The sequence below is a fragment of the Patiria miniata genome, unplaced genomic scaffold, assembly GCF_015706575.1.
Source record: "Patiria miniata isolate m_02_andy unplaced genomic scaffold, ASM1570657v1 HiC_scaffold_2, whole genome shotgun sequence".
Lineage (NCBI taxonomy): Eukaryota > Metazoa > Echinodermata > Asteroidea > Valvatida > Asterinidae > Patiria > Patiria miniata.
Genome location: NW_024037058.1, coordinates 11,692,997 through 11,712,440, shown reverse-complemented (window position 1 = coordinate 11,712,440; position 19,444 = coordinate 11,692,997). Strand labels below are relative to the sequence as shown.

General features: G+C 41.2%; 1 protein-coding gene across 1 annotated transcript; it reads right to left on the bottom strand.

Moving 5' to 3' along the window:
• Positions 1-4,327: 4,327 nt before the first annotated feature.
• On the bottom strand, positions 4,328-15,176 carry LOC119726515 (deleted in malignant brain tumors 1 protein-like). The gene is made up of 8 exons (XM_038198237.1): positions 14,915-15,176; positions 13,798-13,866; positions 12,817-12,933; positions 10,943-11,148; positions 10,014-10,146; positions 9,311-9,640; positions 8,441-8,752; positions 4,328-8,000 (listed from the first exon to the last, which is right to left on the bottom strand). Exons 1-8 carry the CDS (start codon positions 14,964-14,966, stop codon positions 7,993-7,995), a joined length of 1,227 nt encoding a protein of 408 aa, XP_038054165.1. The 5' UTR covers positions 14,967-15,176; the 3' UTR covers positions 4,328-7,992.
• Positions 15,177-19,444: the final 4,268 nt, after the last annotated feature.

The window sequence follows — 19,444 nt, the reverse complement described above, 5'->3', positions numbered from 1 at the left end:
GCGTCATATTGAGCACGCGCGCTTTAGCTTAAACATGACGTAAACAATTGAAAAGAACGGCAGGGCGTGCGGGTGTTATGTTCTAAGCTATATACTGCCACGTTTGCCTCAGAAAATACTGCTTTTTTCAGCTTTTTCGAGAACCGCTGGTCCAAACAACTTCAAACTTTGCACTGCACATTCTGTTGTCCCGAAAAATATACCCGCCGATTTTCAACTTCATACGGTGCCCGGTTCTGGAGATAATCGACGGACAGACAGACAGACAGAGATTCCTGGAATTATAGTGCAGGGCCAGTCGAAAATGTGCGTGTTCGGAAGGGACAGTTGAGAAATGCAGCTTGTGTAACAACGCACATTATTCAATGGTGTGAACGCACACTCGCAAGTTAAAACGCACAAAATGTCGTCACCCCCCTGGCACTGATATTTAACGCTACTGGACAATATGGTACCGCCCAACAACTGTAGGGCGTAGTTGTAGGGCGATACCATATTGTATTAGAGTTGCTCAGTCGACCGCCTACATACAGTGCAGTGATGGTTGCTCAGTTGACTACAAAATGCCTGTGCCTGGGGCAGGGCCAGTGCAGGGCCAGTCGAAAATGTGAGTGTTCGGAAGGGGCAGTTGAGAACTGCAGCTCGTGCAAACAACGAACATTATTCAATGGTGTGAACGCACACTCGCAAGTTAAACTCACAGAATGTCGTCACCCCCCCCCCCCCGGCACATACAGTGCAGTGATGGTTGCTCAGTTGAGTACAAAATGCATGTGCCCGTGCATGCCACTCACGTATATGTACGTACGAAGACATGGTATGCAGTGCTATCGCCCTACAATGTGCCCGTCATTTTTGCAGGGCCCTTCAAAAAATGCACCTGTTCGTTAGGGGAAATTTCAAAATGTTCATATCATGCAAACAACGCACACGATTCAATTGTGTTGTTTCCACAGGTTAAACTCACACTCATAGTTTGAGCGCACTTTGTACATGTCGCCAGGCCATCCCCGGCACAGATATTCACCAATACGCCCGTGCAGCTACTCACCTACGTGAGTAAGGTTGCTCAATCCACCGCCTACAATAGTGGTTCAATCGACTGCAAAATGCATGTGCCCGTGCAGTCATCACGTACGGAAACATATATTACGCAGTGCTATTCACCCATACTGGACAATGGTATCGCCCTACAATGCACGTGCGCATGCACGTGCGCGTGCCCGTCCTTTTTGCATTGTTTGCGTCATATTGAGCACGCGCGCTCTTGCTTTAACATGACGTAAACAATTGAAAAGAACATCAGTGCGCGCCGAGTTCTAGGCTATATTCTGGCGCGTTTGCCTCAGAAAATACTGCTTTTTTTGCAGCTTTTTCGAGAACCGCTGGTCCAAACCGCTTCAAACTCGGCACTGCACATTCGGTCGTCCCGAGCAACACACCCGCCGATTTTCAACTCCAGACGGTGCCCGGTTCTGGAGATAATCGGCGGACAGACAGACAGACGGACAGACAGACAGACAGACAGACAGAGATTCCTTGAATTGTAGTATAGACTAGTGCAGGGCCAGTCGAAAATGTGCGTGTTCGGAAGGGGCAGTTGAGAACTGCAGCTCGTGCAAACAACGCACATTATTCAATGGTGTGAACGCACACTCGCAAGTTAAACTCACAAAATGTCGTCACCCCCCCCCCCCCCCCCCTGGCACATACAGTGCAGTGATGGTTGCTCAGTTGAGTACAAAATGCATGTGCCCGTGCATGCCACTCACGTATATGTACGTACGAAGACATGGTGTGCAGTGCTATCGCCCTACAATGTGCCCGTCATTTTTGCAGGGCCCGTCAAAAAAAAGCACCTGTTCGTTAGGGGCAATTCCAAAATGCTCATATCATGCAAACAACGCACACGATTCAATTGTGTTGTTTTTACAGGTTAAACTCACACTCATAGGTTGCGCGCACTTTGTACATGTCGCCAGGCCATCCCCGGCACTGATATTCACCAATACGCCCGTGCAGCTACTCACCTACGCGAGTAAGGTTGCTCAATCCACCGCCTACAATAGTGGTTCAATCGACTGCAAAATGCATGTGCCCGTGCAGTCATCACGTACGGAAACATATGGTACGCAGTGCTATTCACCCATATTGGACAATGGTATCGCCCTACAATGCACGTGTGCGTGCCCGTCCTTTTTGCATTGTTTGCGTCATATTGAGCACGCGCGCTCTTGCTTTAACATGACGTAAACAATTGAAAAGAACAGCAGTGCGCGGAGTTCTAGGCTATATTCTGGCGCGCTAGGCTTCAGAAAATACTGCTTTTTTGCAGCTTTTTCGAGAACCCCTCGTCCAAACTACTTCAAACTCGGCACTGCACATTCTGTTGTCCCGAGCAATGCACCCGCCGATTTTCAACTCCATACGGTGCCCGGTTCTGGAGATAATCGGCGGACAGACAGACAGACGGACAGACAGACAGACAGACAGACAGAGATTCCTTGAATTGTAGTATAGATGACTTTGCTAATGCTATATAAATGTTACTTTGGCTCGCCATATGCGAGCCCCCCACCCCCACCTATTGATTTTCGGATACAAAAGTTTCCAGAAAAAAGTCTACATTTCAGGGTTTTTGTTGATGTACACCACCCCTCCCCCCCCCCCAGTGCAAACATTCCCGGATCCGCCCCTGTCGCCTGTTGTGAGGGTCGTTTATATTCATCATCGGAAGTTTTGCAAGGTGTCAAAATACCATTTATAAACGGACGAGCCATCGGCTGAATATCACGCTGTTGTGAAGTGGCCCGTAAAGCTTCCCTAACAAGGTTTCCGTAGGTGAACCTGCGGAAGGATCATTACCGCTCAGAGAGAAAAACCCGGCCGTCCAAGGAGCCGAGGTTTGGTTGTCCCCGGCCGGCCCCCGCTCCGGAGGGGCCTGCCACCGTGCTGTCTTCCGGGTGTAGGCGGGAGTTTTGGAACCGCCGCCGAGAGTCGCCCGGTCCCCCCCCCCTCCCCCCCCCCCCCCCCCCCCCCCCCCCATCGGTCCGGCTCCCGCCCTGGTGGTCTTTTGACCACCGGCGCGGTCATCCCACGGTGATCGACAAAGTAGTGCGGTTGCACAGTGAAATATCGACAAGTAGATAGGACAATTCATATTGTGGGAGAGGGGGGGGGGGGCTCAGACCCGTCAGATTCAGACCCGTCAGATATACTAACCGCTGCAGAACTGCTTTACTTTATTGTGTCAGAGCAGGGGGTTTGACCTCCTCCCCCCCCCCCAAATATTATGTTGATCCTCGCCTGCATGACAATGACAGTAAATTGTATTTAAAGCCCCATGTTATGGCATTTTAGAATTAAATCCTGAATGTACTGTGGGAGAACGGGGTATTCTCAATAGCACGGAATCATAATGATATGTCATGCTTTGTTTATACAAGCGGTTTTTTTTATGGGAGCCAGGAGCGGACGAGAGCCAGTAATTGCTCCCATGGAAAGACACACATGTAAACAAATCATGACGTCATTATGTCCCCGGTCTATTGTTCAACCAAATTAATGACCATCACAAGTCTGATCTGAATGCACTTTGTGATGGCGTGGTTGGAAATATGCAGTGTGGCACTAGAGAGGGGTACATGTTGTTGCCTGCATACGTCTTAAGGAAGAGTCTATTGTCCTTGAAGTTTTAAATTATTCATAGTTTCAGACTGAACTTCTTCCATTGTTTCCATCTCTAAATGTTTGTCTTTCTGGCAGGTCAGCACCAGGCTGCGCAATCGTATCGCTGACCAGCTACTGACTAATCTGGAACCCAATCACCATGAGACCATCATGCACCTGCAGGCTGAAGAGCAGCAACATCAGAAGTACAAGCTGTGATGACATATCCTAACATGTTCATTACCATAACTAGGCCCACATGAATATAATCATTTCTTAGAGAGATTAATCATTCCCTTTCAGTTATGATTTCAAATCAAACGGCTGATTTATTTCTGTTTAACCTAATCGTCCTGAAAATTGTCATTGTGGCTGGTCCACTATCTTTAAGAGCAAATATCGATGAAAATTTGAATTCGCCAGATGTAAGAATACGTCTTTGACTACCATGACATATTTATTGATAACAATGATGAAGAGTTAATTATATATTAAAATCATCCAGTACGATTTTAACTTATAAGATCTGAATAAGATTCTCATAAGAATCTTAATTCTTATAACAATCTTATAAGATTCTTAAAGTGAGCAAGAATATGGTTAGATTCTTATAGATTGATGATTACATTTTTAAAATAAATTGGCAAGCGATCGAAACTTTCGAATGTTACTAACAGCTTTAATAAGTGCAACAAATTGATTTAACTACAAGCATCTTGTGTAGGTTTGATAAGAACAATGATTGCTAAAATTGACTCGAAGTTTCTAGGATAACACAATAAGCCGTCCGAAATGAGTAATAGCGTTTGAATATTCATGAGGTCATGATTTTTGTACTTAAACACAAATAATTATTAAAAAGTTTTGATTAGGAAAAATGTGTAAATATTTTGGTATAAGATGCAATTTTGACTGTAGATTCCAAGAACGAAGTATTCACGGGAGGCTATGGCGAACGTAAGATACTTTTATATTATATATTCATAAACAATACTACAAAGCAGTTTCTGCTATACGCTGTATTAAAACATGCCTTGTAATTGACTAAATTGATTGAGTGTAAATACTTTTCATCATGCGTCTCGTTCATGCAAATTGAAAAAATATAACTGAGCAAGTGAAAATTATGAATGAATATTAATCATAATAGCGTAGTATGTCTTTTTAGATACAAAAATGTGACCTACTTCAGTTGTATTATGAAGTGAAAAGTACCTGTGCTTGGGCCATCAGCACTATTGATTGTAAATGCACTTGTTTTCTTATGTAACAAAAAGGAACCCTATCCGTCCTCAATGACATAATCAAAAAGTAAATCATCGTATGTAGTGAATTTCAGTTTTCTCTGTTTCCCCTTCTTTAAACTAAACACCATGTGCCCACATTATAAACAAATAACATTCTGGAATGTCTTGGTTGATCAGCATGAAATGTAGTGACTTTACTTATTATAGGGTACGTTCGAGTAGCTCACCCAGATCGTCACCGGTATAAAGGCAGACGGGTTATATGGCTAATAAGAGAGTCGTGCTAATCGATCGCTCCACCGTAAACCCTCTCGTGATTTCCGTAGCCGCGGCGTCGTAGTTGACAAAAGGCCCGTTTCGAACTGAATATGAGTCTAACTTTGATTTTCACTACTTTTTCGTCAATCGCAAAAAAAAAGTAACAAAGATGGGCTGGAATTACAACCTCTAAAGTCGCAATGAGCTCAATAGGCCTATGTTTATCTGTAATCTGAATGGGTACGTTGCAGAAACCCACTCAGGCATTAACGCAACGGAGAGAGAGGGTGTACGCTGGGATATGTTACACTGAGTGAGGTCCGTGGCCGAGGAGGGTTTTAAACCTCTTGACCGAGTCGGCTTGAACAAGGTTTTCCTCAAGATGGTTCCAGTCAATAACTAATTTGGTAAAGAATGAGTTTTTAAGTTGATCTGTGTTGCACCACGATACTTTGAAGCACTTGGAGTTTATCGCGATGGAGCTTGCTATGGTATTCGATGAGGATGTACCGTCAATCTTTCCTGGCCGAATTTTTCTGCCTTGTTTTCTGGGTGTAAGGTATAGATGTGAGGGGATGGCCGGTACCAGCCCTGCAACTACCTTGTGCAGGAGTATCAGGCGTAGTTGCTTTCGTCTTTCCGGAAGGGATAGTAATTTCATGGTTTGTAGCATTTTAGTAATACATCCTGCCTGCCGCACAAACTGAAGACTTCACCAAGGAGGAGTTTGATGTGAACACTAAGTCCAACAAGTTGTCCCCGCGTGTAGGTAACATGTGGACTTGTGACAAATGGGCGGTGATGTCAATTAAGTTTTGTTGTATGTGCGTGTCACTGCTTCTTGGGTCGACAGTGCAATTGTCCCAATCAATGTTCGGGCAATTGAAATCTCCTGCGAGGATTATATGCTTATCTGAGAGCCCGTTTATTGTTAGTTTTTTCAACGATCTGCTGAGTTCATTTATGTCACTGGCATTTTGATGAGGTATGTAGAAACATCCGATCAATAGTTCCCTGCTATTTTGGAGTTTAACCTTTACCAATTCTAATTCACAGTTTGTAACAAGTTCCGCTTGTTCAATTGAGATCAAGTTCCGACGAACAAGTATAAAACACCCCCTCCCAGAGCACTGCGGTCATTTCAGTATGCAAAGAAGTTATCGTGGAAAATTTCGCTAGATTTGATGTATCCTTCAGATGGGTTTTGACCAGGCTTGATGCCACTAAGCCAGGATTCAGTTCCGCAGACGATATCAGGTTTTTATTTTTCCATGGCTGCGGCAAGTTCGGATCTTTTGGCTAACACACTACGGCAGTTCACGGTCATTATTCTCAGATTTTGCTTATTGGGTAAGCAATACATTGAGTAACTATCTGCAGGTAGCGATGGAGTTGAGTTAGGCTGTAGATGTTGGGTACTTTGAGCTTGGTCTGGTTTTCTGTCTGTTGTTGGGCTACTTGTCTGAAGTGGGCTGAAGTTGTGGTCGGAAAGAAGAGTATTCACTGAAGTGTCGGGATCCAGATGAGGTAGGTAATAATTGATTGAACAATCAAATTCGTAGCTATGGAAGGTGAAGCTGCCACAGTTAACACTGCTGCATTTATGGCATTTCCATTGAGCGGTGGAGTGGTTTAGCAATTCAAAGTCTGCAGAACACAATTCAATACATGACTGGTGGAACCAAATACTACAGTCATCGCAGGCTACTCCTTCACAATTCCAAGTTACTGGGTACTCAGATAGACCGCAGGGATAAATATTAGCCTGTTTTCCACGAGGTCCGGGATTGGGATGAATGTCGCCAGAAAGCAATAGTGCCAAAACGGTGCAGAGATGGTTCGGTTTGAATTTACTGCAGCAGGGTTCACTTGAGCTTGAGAAGTGACGATTTGGTAGCAATCGGTTTGCAGGAATACCAGGTTTCCATGTCCAAGTATTCCTTGGAGTATTCAGATGCTGGTACAGTTGGAGGAGAAACACGATAGTGAATGTGAAGCGAAGAGTCATGGTCGTGATGATTGTGTAATCGATTTTTCCACTTTTCGACCGCCATATTTGTCCGTTTCTTGGAATGAACAACGCATGCGTGTGACGTATTTCCACCACTGCTCCACGACCAGGGTATGTGGTGGCTGACCAGGGTGAGCCCCAAGAATGACGTCAGAGCTTATCGAACGGCACGGGGTTAAACCGAGTCGACCCAGGTGAGCTAACCGAACGCACCCTTTATAAGGTGTCAAACAACTTCTGTGAAATTCCATTATTACCATGGCAACCAATTTAAAAGTGCTAGTACGTATATACAATGTTTATTTTTGTATTTAAGTATGGAAATTCGCATTTTTGTGGGTCAAAACCATGTTTTCTTTGCACAAAACTATCAAATATCCACTTTAGATGTGAAAACTATGGTCATGTGACCAACTAAAATGCATGTTGGCCAACATGGCTCCCATTGGCGAGAAAAGCAGCTTTCTATTTTCACCTATTCGTCACAAAGTTCATTTTCATTCTAAACAAAATGCCTTAGGTAGAGAGATTCACAATTTGTGACAAAATGACAAAATGATTTTGCCTAAGAATTTGTATGGCGACCTCTAGCGGTAGCTAGGCGTGGCCCAAGTTACTAACTTTCCTTATGATACGTCAAAATTAAAAGAAAGGCCCAGGATGAAGGTGATTACACTACGAATTCAATAATACATTTAATACACAACGGAGTATATAACTACTTGTAGCCTAAAGGCAGGGCTATCGCAGGAACTGCTTGAAGCCAGTCCAGTTTCCCGTCACTTGGGGTTGGTTTCTTCAGAACCACTAGTCTTCTGAAGTAACGAAAAAAAATCAATTCAAATACAGTCATAGTTATGATGTTCACAACATACTTATCCAATAAATTTAATTAGACGCGATCTTAATGCTCCTTTGACCAATAGGGTTCCCAAAATGCACGCGTTTCACCTGATAATAACCTCGATGAGTTTGTAAAGACTCATGATGCCACACGTGATTTATTTTCTAAAATATTTGATTGTGTTTTTAAAACACTGATATCGGAAATGATGAACCAAGTAGTTTCGAATTCAGTGAGACCTCAGTGGTTTTTGTGTATTAACATACCTTTAAATTTCAGCAGCTGCTTTTACTTTGTTTCATTGTTTGTGCTTTGTCTGTGATTGTAAAGCAGACTGGCAGATGCCAAATTCACGAAGTCATGTTTTAACGTTGCTTCTTGAGATGAATCAAAAACTGTCTGTGTTCCTACCGACACTGCAGATGACCCCGGCATCTCGGCTGTGGCTGCAGGTAGATGCTGTCCAGCAGAGGGACGGGCAGTTAGCGAGTCCCTCCTCTGAGCCAGTACAGGCCACGCCCTCCATATGAATGAGGCCGCTTCCTTCCCCGTAGTGCGCTCCGGACTTGGCTTCCACGGCGCCGCTGTACCCGAGTTGTCGGCAGACCACCCCGGCATCCGTGGCGTCCCAGCCACGGTCGCAGATCGTTCCCCACGTGTAGTTTCGGAAGATCTCTACCCGGCCACTGAAGTCATTGGAGCCTCCCTCCAACCGAACAGTATCTGTTTCAAGTACGATTCAAGGAGTGAATAAAGCTCATTCAACATAACATGTACATGACAACAGACTTTTGTTTCATAATGTTTACGAAGACTTAGAAGACATTTATGCATTCATTGTTATAAATTAATTAAAATGTAAACAAGGCCAAAATAGCTGTTTTATGGACAAAAATATTTTCGCTACTTCAAATTATCTGGTTGAAATATCGGAACATGACCATTTTTTTATGAATATGGTTAACCGTAGCCTACAATTCCAAACAGATAGCTGGAGAAAAATCGAATAAACGGTTTGAGGTGAAAAAACCCATAAAATTCGCAAGAAAAAACTGAAACAAACAAACTCGGGATCATTCCAAAAAGTATAACACAAGTATAGTACAGGGAAAAAATATCGGAATCCAGTAAAAACGGAGGAGTGAACATCATCAAAAAGTACTGTGACATTAAATCCACCAAGGAATGAATAAAAACACGCCTAATGAGCCAAACATTTAATTTTGATAAGAAGATGGAACAACATTCAGTTATATCAGGCGGACTAAAACTGGCACCTACTTTTTGGGTAGCAAAATACTCCGGCAACGTTTGAGCTTTCACACTGCTGGTAGTTGGTGCAGACAAACGGGCAGTCGGCCAGTCGGCTCTCCGTCCCCTCACAGGCGACTCGGCTCATCATGATCGGCAGGTCACCTCTCCCGTATTCTGAGGCTGTGTTGGCCTGGATTGCAGCACCGAGGTCCAGCTGACGGCACACCGTGATTGCGTCGTTTATCCCCCAGTCATTAGAGCACACCGCTCCCCAGGATGCTGTATCGTGGTGGTAGATTTCCACTCGGCCACGCAAAGCATCACTGCCATTCACCAACCTCACATAACCATCTGGGACTGTAAAATAGTTTGACAGTTTGAATTAAACTATAAGAACGACTGCAATTTAGAAAAGTTAAAAACATTAAACTATCAATCAATTGTGATATCAGCTTCACTCGTTTTGTTTTATTTGATTTAAAATACAACGTATGTAATGGGGAAAAAACATTTGTTATCGAACTTCAGGAAATTGTGTTGTCCATTACAAAAAAATATTACTGAACTAATTTGAATGCAATGGGAAGACATTGTGCAGATGATATTATTATTATTCAGCATTAACGCTGTAAAATGTCATGTCTTAAAGATCTTTAAATAATTTTGAACGAAATGATGACTTTGCTAAATGTGATTATTCTTTAACGAATCAATAGCGTTCGTTAAGTACCTTGGCACCCGAATACCTCAAACCTCACTCTGTAACTAGAATGATCCCAGGCCAGGGGTAGTATGCGAATAAACCTTGCTATGGGTAGCACAGGAAAGGTGACATTCGTCGTCCGACCACTGCTCAAGGTGAACTAAAAAAAACACCAAAAAGCAAGTACAAGCAGGATTAGTGTGCATTTTTCATTTCGAACATTCCGAAACATGCCGGCACAGAAAAATGTTGCATAATGGTTTTCCCTTATAGGCATACACAGATACAGCTTGGAAAATAGTTTGCCTTTGCTTAGCTATCGCTACAGTTACCATCGAATATAGTAATTTAGTTAATACAGGTTTCCCAGTTGCATTTACCAGTTCCATTATAAAAACCAAACGATAGGAGCATAAATCATTTATATTTCAATCCACAACATCGTTGGACTGGATTGTATTAATGTCTGCTTCAAATTCCACCGATAGATATCCTTTTCGCAGATTGATGATCTACACATTTAGTATTCTAATTAGTCCCAGCTTCGGAACAATCGTCTCAGGTGGATATTCTGCTTTTTTTCTATTCGAATCAGCGCTTTGGTCTTTTCACTCACAATTCCTGTCATGAATGGTGATGGAGGAGATTAAAGGATGAAAATAATCGCACGATTTTAACTGAAGATTTATGAAATGTTGTCACAAATCAGGTAATAATTCAAAGAAACTCCAAAAGACAGCTAGTTAAATTAAATAACATATCGTTCACCTTGACACTAATGAAATGGAATGACAAAGAATTATATTTATCGACTTGAAGAGATGAGAAGAAAAGAAATAATAATTAGTTTGGTTTTTCAATTCAATCGAAATCTCTACATGAAATATCTTGGTTCCAATTTGGAACTAACGTGTTTAGGCAAACGATGCTGTTGGAAAGCGCCCTCTGTAACTCACTCTGATTGCTCCACCGTCGGCATTGGCTAAACTCTGCCAGTCATCCGACTCGGCTGTGAGGCTGTGCTGGACTGAAAATGCCGTGACATAATAACCGGCTCCTGTGGCGTATCCTTGCATGGTGAGCCCGGTAACCACCGTGGGTTTACCCAGGTCAACCTGGATCCACTGATCTGCTGGAGTGCTTGGTATCCATCCATTACTTCCTGTTGGACATGATAGAATGTTTTCATTTTTATCGTTATAGGAAATGTGCCAATGTGAAAATAATGTGCAAATTCAGAACTAACACCTAGAATCTGGAGGCTAATCTTCTTTTGACGTTTATATTGTGGAAGCGGCGAGTGGAAACCGTGCATGGTCGGAGTATTTCAGCTACGAAACGTCGAATTTATTTCAACAACTACGGTCACATGTAATTCCGACGAACATAATTTTTATCTAAATATAAAACAATCAATCGGCAATTTCAGCAAGCAGTATATACCGCGAGGTAGCGCGAGCGATAAACCGCAGTGCTGGTGAAAACTGGTGCTGATTTTCCAAAATAAACCTGCATTCTGACCAATCACCGCTTGGGTGGGTTTATATATGGAGCTTGGTCATACCGTCACATTTCACTAATCGTCAGGATGAATTTACATAGTTCCGAGTTTTTCTTCACCAAACTGTTTATTACCACGCGACGCCGCGCTTCTAAAATTGGCCCTCATGATGGAGTTTTGTGTAATGAAACGATAAAGAGAATATCCGTGTTAGCAAATCCACTGAAAGACAATTTTGGTCCATTAATTTCATGTTGATGCTAATTACCGAAGTCTATGGTCACCATTCTGTGCCTACAGCGTATATTATAGTACGAAACTCTGCGCCAAACCTGCGAGCAAATAGTCTAGAAGAAGCCGTGTGAAACCATACTTTTTCTCACCAAATCATGTTTGCGCTTTTCTTAGCTTGAAATGTTCTGATATATATAGTCTTTGCTGCCGTTAAGCAGCGCCAAGTAATTGGGCCCTAATGATACAGCACTGCTGGGATAAGCAAGGAAGCATGGGCAGAAAAACATATGACTAAATTTACCATTAGAAGCAACCGCATACAACATAAATATGTTTAATATCATCCTACAGGCTTACCATAATATAAACACACAACATTACATGGTGACCGAGTTAGAAAAACAAAAATTAAACAGTACTGATGTGGCTCGCTCCACGTTGTAAAAATAAAATAGTTATAGTACATGTTTTTGACTGGTAACGGGGAAAATGTCACGTCATTTGCATACTCTCATCACTAAATTTTAATTGAAATACCCCAATATTCAGTCATGCACCACTGATCATGTACCAATACGCATGGAATGAATACCGTTTGAAATACAATGATCCATGGGGTTTTCCTACCTCCATGAAAGAACGAAAACTTGCACAGGAAAACAGACAAATATCACCATCATCGTTTGGAGGAACAGACTTGATTTGTTCTTCATATGCAAAACACATTGTCTGACATAAACTAATGATTAAGTCTTGAGAGACTTGACTTGAGTCATTTGTATTTGAATACCTGTGCATGTGTAATCTCGGGTTCAATCAGCTGATAGCTTCTACGCAATAGCAATTCACGGACGGCTGTTAAAATGGGTTCTTTTAATAAAACATGTATGCATAAGTTCTGACAGTATGGATCAATTTCAGTAATTCCCTTTTTTCATAAGTGGAAGACAATTCTCGTTTAATACACGCTCATTGGTGTATAAAATGTAATTGCTTTTAATGGGAAACTAATTAATTTAGGTCACTTTAAATTTATTTGTGACTCACCATGTATTTATACAGGATTGTTGTTTATAGAAAGGACACGATACCTACCTACATTAAGTCGAGCGGCGATTGGGAGATAGGGACTACCGAGGGTGGACGATGCCGTTATGCTGCTATCGGGGATACTTCTATCTTCCATCCCCAATGCCTTGGGGCTGCATGGTGCTAATGAAATAATAAGGAATTAATTATTCACTAATTCAACAGGTTAAATCAGGACTTAATGCGGCTCGACTGCACTGGCGTCGCTGGTGGTGGATAATCCTCATATTGGGCCAGAGTAAGGTTTTGAGAAACCTTTAGACTTAAGAACAAGTCACTAGACAGTTGAGGTTTGTCTGTCGGCGCCCCCAATATCTACTCGCACAGGAAAACGTTACTTAATTAATCATCATTTTATGAGCGTTATTGCACAAAACCCACATGCATAAATCTCAACATTTTGATGTGAAGTGAACATTGTCCATAGTGTGTCAGATGAAATATGCATGCAACATGGGGATTTAACAAGCCGCATACTATGCTGTAAAAGGCCTTTTTTGTACATAACACATACACTTTTCATTTAAATGCTTCCAAATTGGTACAAATTGTCTTGTCAATTTTTATCACTTTACTGACTTTTTTTAGAATAAGGTCATCATGTTTAACCGAAAATCGAAACAAACGATATACTGATTATTACTGCCTGGTATTTCTTCATTCGGCATTGTAGTTTATCGCGTGTCCATGAATTTTAATGTTAAGCTAATATATTTGGTCGAAGTATTTTTTTATCCATAAATTGCACATTTCCATGGTTTTATAAGAAAAGGACCCAAGTTTATAAAACTAAGGTTTTCAATCAGTTGACACGGCAACCGTGATGTCCACAGAATTGTTTGGATACCATAGTGGCCCAAATATCATTACATTTCATGGCGTTCCGCAGCAATTATAATGAGCATCGGAGGGGCATACTGCGCCCCTATATCGGTCCTGAAAGGGCTAAGGAATTGTGTCCTTTAAGTTTAATGGTTGGTAAATTACCTGAAGAAAATGAGTGTCCTACACGGGTAGGTCCAGATCCGCCACTGACAGGGTGGCATGAGGAGAGTTCTGTAAAACAATTAAAAACACAAATCATGATTGGTGAAGTGTGCACAGTTCAGGCATGCTAATAGCTAGAAATCACTACACTCGGCTGGATCAGACTGTTGGGCACGGTACTCGCCTTTCATCTCTGTGACTAGGGCTCGAATCCCACCCATGAACGCCAACAGGTGAATTGGGTTTGAATATCTTTCCAGAGTTTTATCTCCTACGTCAGTCTAAAACGGAGCGTTGGTTTATTCTCTTCCTAAGTTTCTTCGGGCTTCTAAGAGCCAATGCCGACGCATTTTGGGGATCATGAGTTTTATTAACAGATACGAAAAGACTAAAAAGACTAAAAAGATACGAAAATTCAATTCTCAACAAACGAAATTACTGGCAATTCACCGAAGATACAAACACGAGGCTGCCACTGCAGGGAGCTTCTTCATATCACTTGGTGGTTGGTCGGTCTGTCTGTTTGTCCCCGAAAATTGACCAAAAGTATGGGGTTCCATTATGTTCCATCGGCGTCGCATTTGTCGGCGTCGCATTTTTAAGCTCTGGCAGGGATCATTTTGATCGATTTCATGCAAGACTTTCATGCAAGACTTCTTGCAACACGGCCAAAGCTTATTATGCACTCGCACTTGTTATTAGAACTCATAAAACACCGGATGAAAACACGTACTATGATAAGCGCTCATTTCTATCAAGGTATAGTTCTTAATTATGGATGAAACATCGTTTAATGTTTTGAGGTGAAAATGCTAAACAAGCAATCTTTGACGTATGTAAGAGACAGGTACAGGCATGTGTTTGAGTAATAAATTCAAGAAAGACGAAACAGTTTTACTACTTCATGAATAGACCCCTACGGTCCGTGATCCATTGAGCTTATCAAGCATAAAAAAAATATTCTAAAGTAAATTCAACACACATAACGAACTTTTATCGCGTTAATTAAAGATAACTACTTAAAGAAAACGATTGATACAAAAGTATACCAATGCTCTGGACAATAAAAAATACAACCATTAATTTCGTTTCATGAATTCTTGATTGTCATACTTACGGCACAATATGGTGACCACAAGCACAGCAAGAATCCAAGTCGATGCCATCATTGCTGTTTGTATGAAGTTGATTCGCTCAGAAAATCTCCTGCAACAATTGTCTCACGCGATGGATGCGGTGCGACACCTTTAGAACTGTCTCTGCTCTTACACTCAAGGTTTGGTGTTATATAGAGTCGAAGTGTCTATAAATATAAAAAAAAAAAACCATGAATATAATGTAAACAAACTTCCCCACACCGGCAAAGTTCCAAAATTGCAAACGTCACGTAAACACCAGCATGGTTAGTTTTTGTACAAGACGTTCACAGTACACCACACAACATTTGATGATTATGCGGATGATCCTTTAAGGAAACGAATTTGGTTTTATGAATAACACTGCATCCACAAATAACGTCTGGTCCATAAGGCTAAACCAATGAAGTAACTTGGCACGCGTGAGGAGGATTGACGCCGGGGCCAGGGGGGGGGGGGTCTTTAGGAGTTGAGTCAAGGCGGATTCAGAGGGTGTTTACAGTATCAAGCATCCGGGTTTAAGATACTTCAAAAGTAATACATCGATTGTCTCACGTTGTAAATGTTAACGCAGATGGTATGGTCATTACTGCATGTTTACGAAAACAACCTTCAAGTATGTGACTTAATGCCATAAAAAACACCAAATCTCAGACAATGTAAGCATGCTAAGTCGTAAACATTTCCGGTTGTTATTACAAGTCTGTATGAAAATATATCCAGCAAAGAGTGCTCTGCAAACAATAAAAACAGAGTTCCTGGTTTTGAACCGGATTTCAGATTCGAGGGTCTTCGTCCAAACAAACACACATTGTTTTATTAATATGCAATGAAAGTACGAGCCAACGACATGCATTCAAGACCAGAATCATACTTGGTTTTTTAAACACATTTACCGTTAAGCTCGCATTTCAATGACTTTCATTTACCTCAGATAAATTGGCATGCAACAAATTGTAGACAATTCTTAATGGCGTGATTTAGTAAGAATTTTAAAATGGAAAATAAGTGGCAATTATTGTTAGAGATACGCTGACAATGCCAGACGTTCTTGCCATTCTAAAATAGACTAAAATCGACAAAGTATGTACTGTTTTGGACGCCATTTGCCCTTTGCTTTGTCTTAACGTGAGGCGCCCTTGTGAGGCCAAAGAATGAAATTTAGTCATTCCATAATGGTTGATGGTGTTTCATATATTGGTTCAAGAACTATTAGCCTGCACATATTAAAGCCATCTCCCAGTGCAGTATAATATACCTAAGACAGTTTACCCTGACACGTGGGTGGTTTTAAAGCGCCGGTAAAACACCTCTACGTTCTGCGGCACATCACACGGTTCGCGCCGCCTGCGCACCAATCTCCATGTAAGGAATTGTTGGCACTACGCGCGCGAGGCACGTACAATAGACATGGTCAGGGGGTGTTACTCAAAACAAGAGGTACAATTGTTGAATAAAATTGTTGAAGACTTATTTATATTTGACTTATTTTGATTTTATTGACCAAAAAGGTATCGGTGACTGGTAATAAATAATGTGCCCGGCCAAACACATTTTTTATTCCCTTATTATTCGAAAACAATTTACATACATTCCCATGTGAATTGTGTTCGTTTTGCTGAAAGAGAAGGTGCTATATGCAGAGCTTCATTAAATATTTGGTCCTGCCATTTTGGTTTCCTTTTTTCTTTGTTTTACTCCCCCTGTACAGATGACACGCCAGTGCTGTGTTTACCTCAAAAAAGCGTGCACTGCACTGTTATGCAATTTTATGATCATGTTAAATGCACCGTGAATGAAGTTACAATTAACTTAACTGTATGAAAATAATCAGCACCCTTTTGATTAATTTTTTTAAAGCGCCCTTTCCCCCACAAAAATATACAGTGCTTTAACTTCTTAAACGTCAACGCAGATTGGAGGCTCATTTCCGATGTCGAAAAAAAACAACCTCAAGAAATGACATCGACAGTTGGCAAGATCATATGGCAATTTGTTGAAAATTTAAACGTACCAACATATTTTTTTCCGGGTCTCTCTACCAGGCTTTATGAAATTACATCCCACGCACGAGCTTTGTCAACATGAACTTCGTAGTTTCTGGTTGGAACAGATTTCGAATTCAAGGGGCTCCCTCTGTATAAACAGTCATGGGAGAGGAGCCGCAATTCACTCGAAATTCAATCAAACAAAATTCACATTGAGAAGATAATGACAACACAGATTCTTAACCCTATCTGGACTTGGATATTATAGGTCTCCTCGGGACTGGGATGGGGGTTTTAATTTGCAGGTGCAATAAGTATAAGCTATTATTTTTTTTGTTGGGGGTTGATCTGATGTAATCAAGGGTTTAAAGATAATTTGTGCATTGGCGATTCATAGCTGTAGTTTGGTGAGAAATAAGGAATAAGAAACCCGCGTGACTCGTTGAATTATGTAATACGATCAATGTTTACTGATCTGCGACTATTTTATTGTCACAAACATTGGTTCCTACCGTCTTTGAAACTTTCCAACCTCAGGAAAAGTACATGCAATTTATTGTACCGAGTCGTAATTCAGAAATCATAATACATCTCAATGGATCCATAAACTACCAAAAATACAAAGGACACGTTCCGTGTTAGTTCAAAAGTAATACGTCGATTGTCTCACGTTGTAAATGTTAATGCAGATGGTATGGCCATTACTGCATGTTTACGAAAACAACCTTCAAGTGTGTGACATCATGCCATAAAAACACCAAATCTTAGACAATGTAAGCATACTAAGTCGTAAACATTTCCGGTTGTTATTACAAGTCTGTATGAAAATATATCCAGCAAACGTGCTCTGGAAACAATAAAAACAAAGTTCCTGATTGCTGTTATGCAATTTTATGATCATGTTAAATGCACCGTGAATGAAGTTACAATTAACTTAACTGTATGAAAATAATCAGCACCCTTTTGATTAATTCTTTAAAGCGCCCTCTCCCCCCCCCCCCCCCCACAAAAATATACAGTGCTTTAACTTCTTAAACGTCAACGCAGATTGCATGCTCATTTTAGATGTCGAAAAAAACAAATTTGTTGAAAATTTAAACGTACCAACATATTTCTTCCGGGTCTCACTACCAGGCTGTATGAAATTACATCCAACGAACGAGCTCTGTCAACATGAACTTCGTAGTTTCTGGTTGGAACAGATTTCGCATTCAAGGGGCTCCCTCTGTATCAACAGTCATTGGAGAGGAGCCGCAATTCACTCGAAATTCAATCCAACACAATTCACATTGAGAAGATTATGACAACACAGATTCTTAAGCCTATCTGGACTTGGATATTCTTGGTTTTGTTGGGACTGGAGTGGGGTTTTTAATTTGCAGAAGTATAAGCAATTTTTTTTGGGGGGGGGGGGGGGTGGGGGTAGATCTGATGTAATCTAGGGATTTAAGATAATTTGTGTATTGACGATTCATCGCTGTGGTTCGGTGAGAAATAAGGAATAAGAAACCCGCGTGACTCGTTGAATTATGTATTATGATAAATGTTTGCTGATCTGCGACTTTTTTTTATTGTCAGAGACATTGGTTCCTACCGTCTTTGAAACTTTCCAACCTCAGGAAAGGTACATGCAATTTATTGTACCGAGTCGTAATTCAGAAATAATAATACATCTCAATGGATCCATAAACATACCCAAATACACAGGACACTTTCCGTGTTAGTCAGTTTGAGAGCATGAACCCCAATCTCCATGTTGAAGGACTAAAAAAGCAGTTTGCGACCAAAATTAACTAAAGAAATTTGAAAAAGAGAGTTCAAGCAATTTATATAGACAAAAATATGTCTGACTAATAGTAAATGTGGCCACTTGGGCTTGCTTGGCATGCATTTGACATGTAGAAAGAACATAATACACACAGGACAGTAAAGATGTGCTCTGTATCTCGATCAGTGCGCATTATCACCGTACTATTTTCACACAGCCGGTTCTGTGGTAGGCATACAAAAACACATATTAAACGAGTTGTAGGCATAAGTTTTCAGCTCACAAGAGTCACATATGCAAACTCGTATAGTGAGTGCTTTTGGCACAAGTTGTGCAAATTGTATTCAAATATTGAATGCTTCGAGTGGTGTAGTAAAACTAGCCTCCCGAGGTGATCCATGGACATTCTATTTTCCCGAGGCGAAGCCGAGGGAAAATAGAATAGTCCATGGGTCATCAAGTAGGCTAGTTTTACTTCACCACGAGATAAAGCATTCAATATTTGTTTAATAACACTTCACCCACATATTCTGCTTGATTTCAATATTTAAAATTATTTAAATCTGAACACATTTGAAATAAACTTTAATTTCAATACAAAATTGGTGGAAAATGTATTTCTCTCTTCCAAACTACCTCTTCACGAAATGTTTGAACCCAAGTCTGCGGCGCGCTCTCTTTGGAACAATACGCGCTACGCGCAACGCGCACACAAGCATCCATTTGCACACAAATACTGCGCCGAGGAAATAGTA

What these genes read in the sequence shown, in the direction of transcription:
- LOC119726515 (XM_038198237.1), bottom strand. Translation starts at nt 14,966, where the DNA reads ATGATGGCATCGACTTGGATTCTTGCTGTGCTTGTGGTCACCATATTG. An exon ending in AGGACACTCATTTTCTTCAG is followed by an intron (nt 12,934 to 13,797) that starts GTAATTTACCAA and finishes TTATTTCATTAG; the next exon opens with CACCATGCAGCCCCAAGGCA. An exon ending in CCGACGGTGGAGCAATCAGA is followed by an intron (nt 10,147 to 10,942) that starts GTGAGTTACAGA and finishes TGTTTTTTTTAG; the next exon opens with TTCACCTTGAGCAGTGGTCG.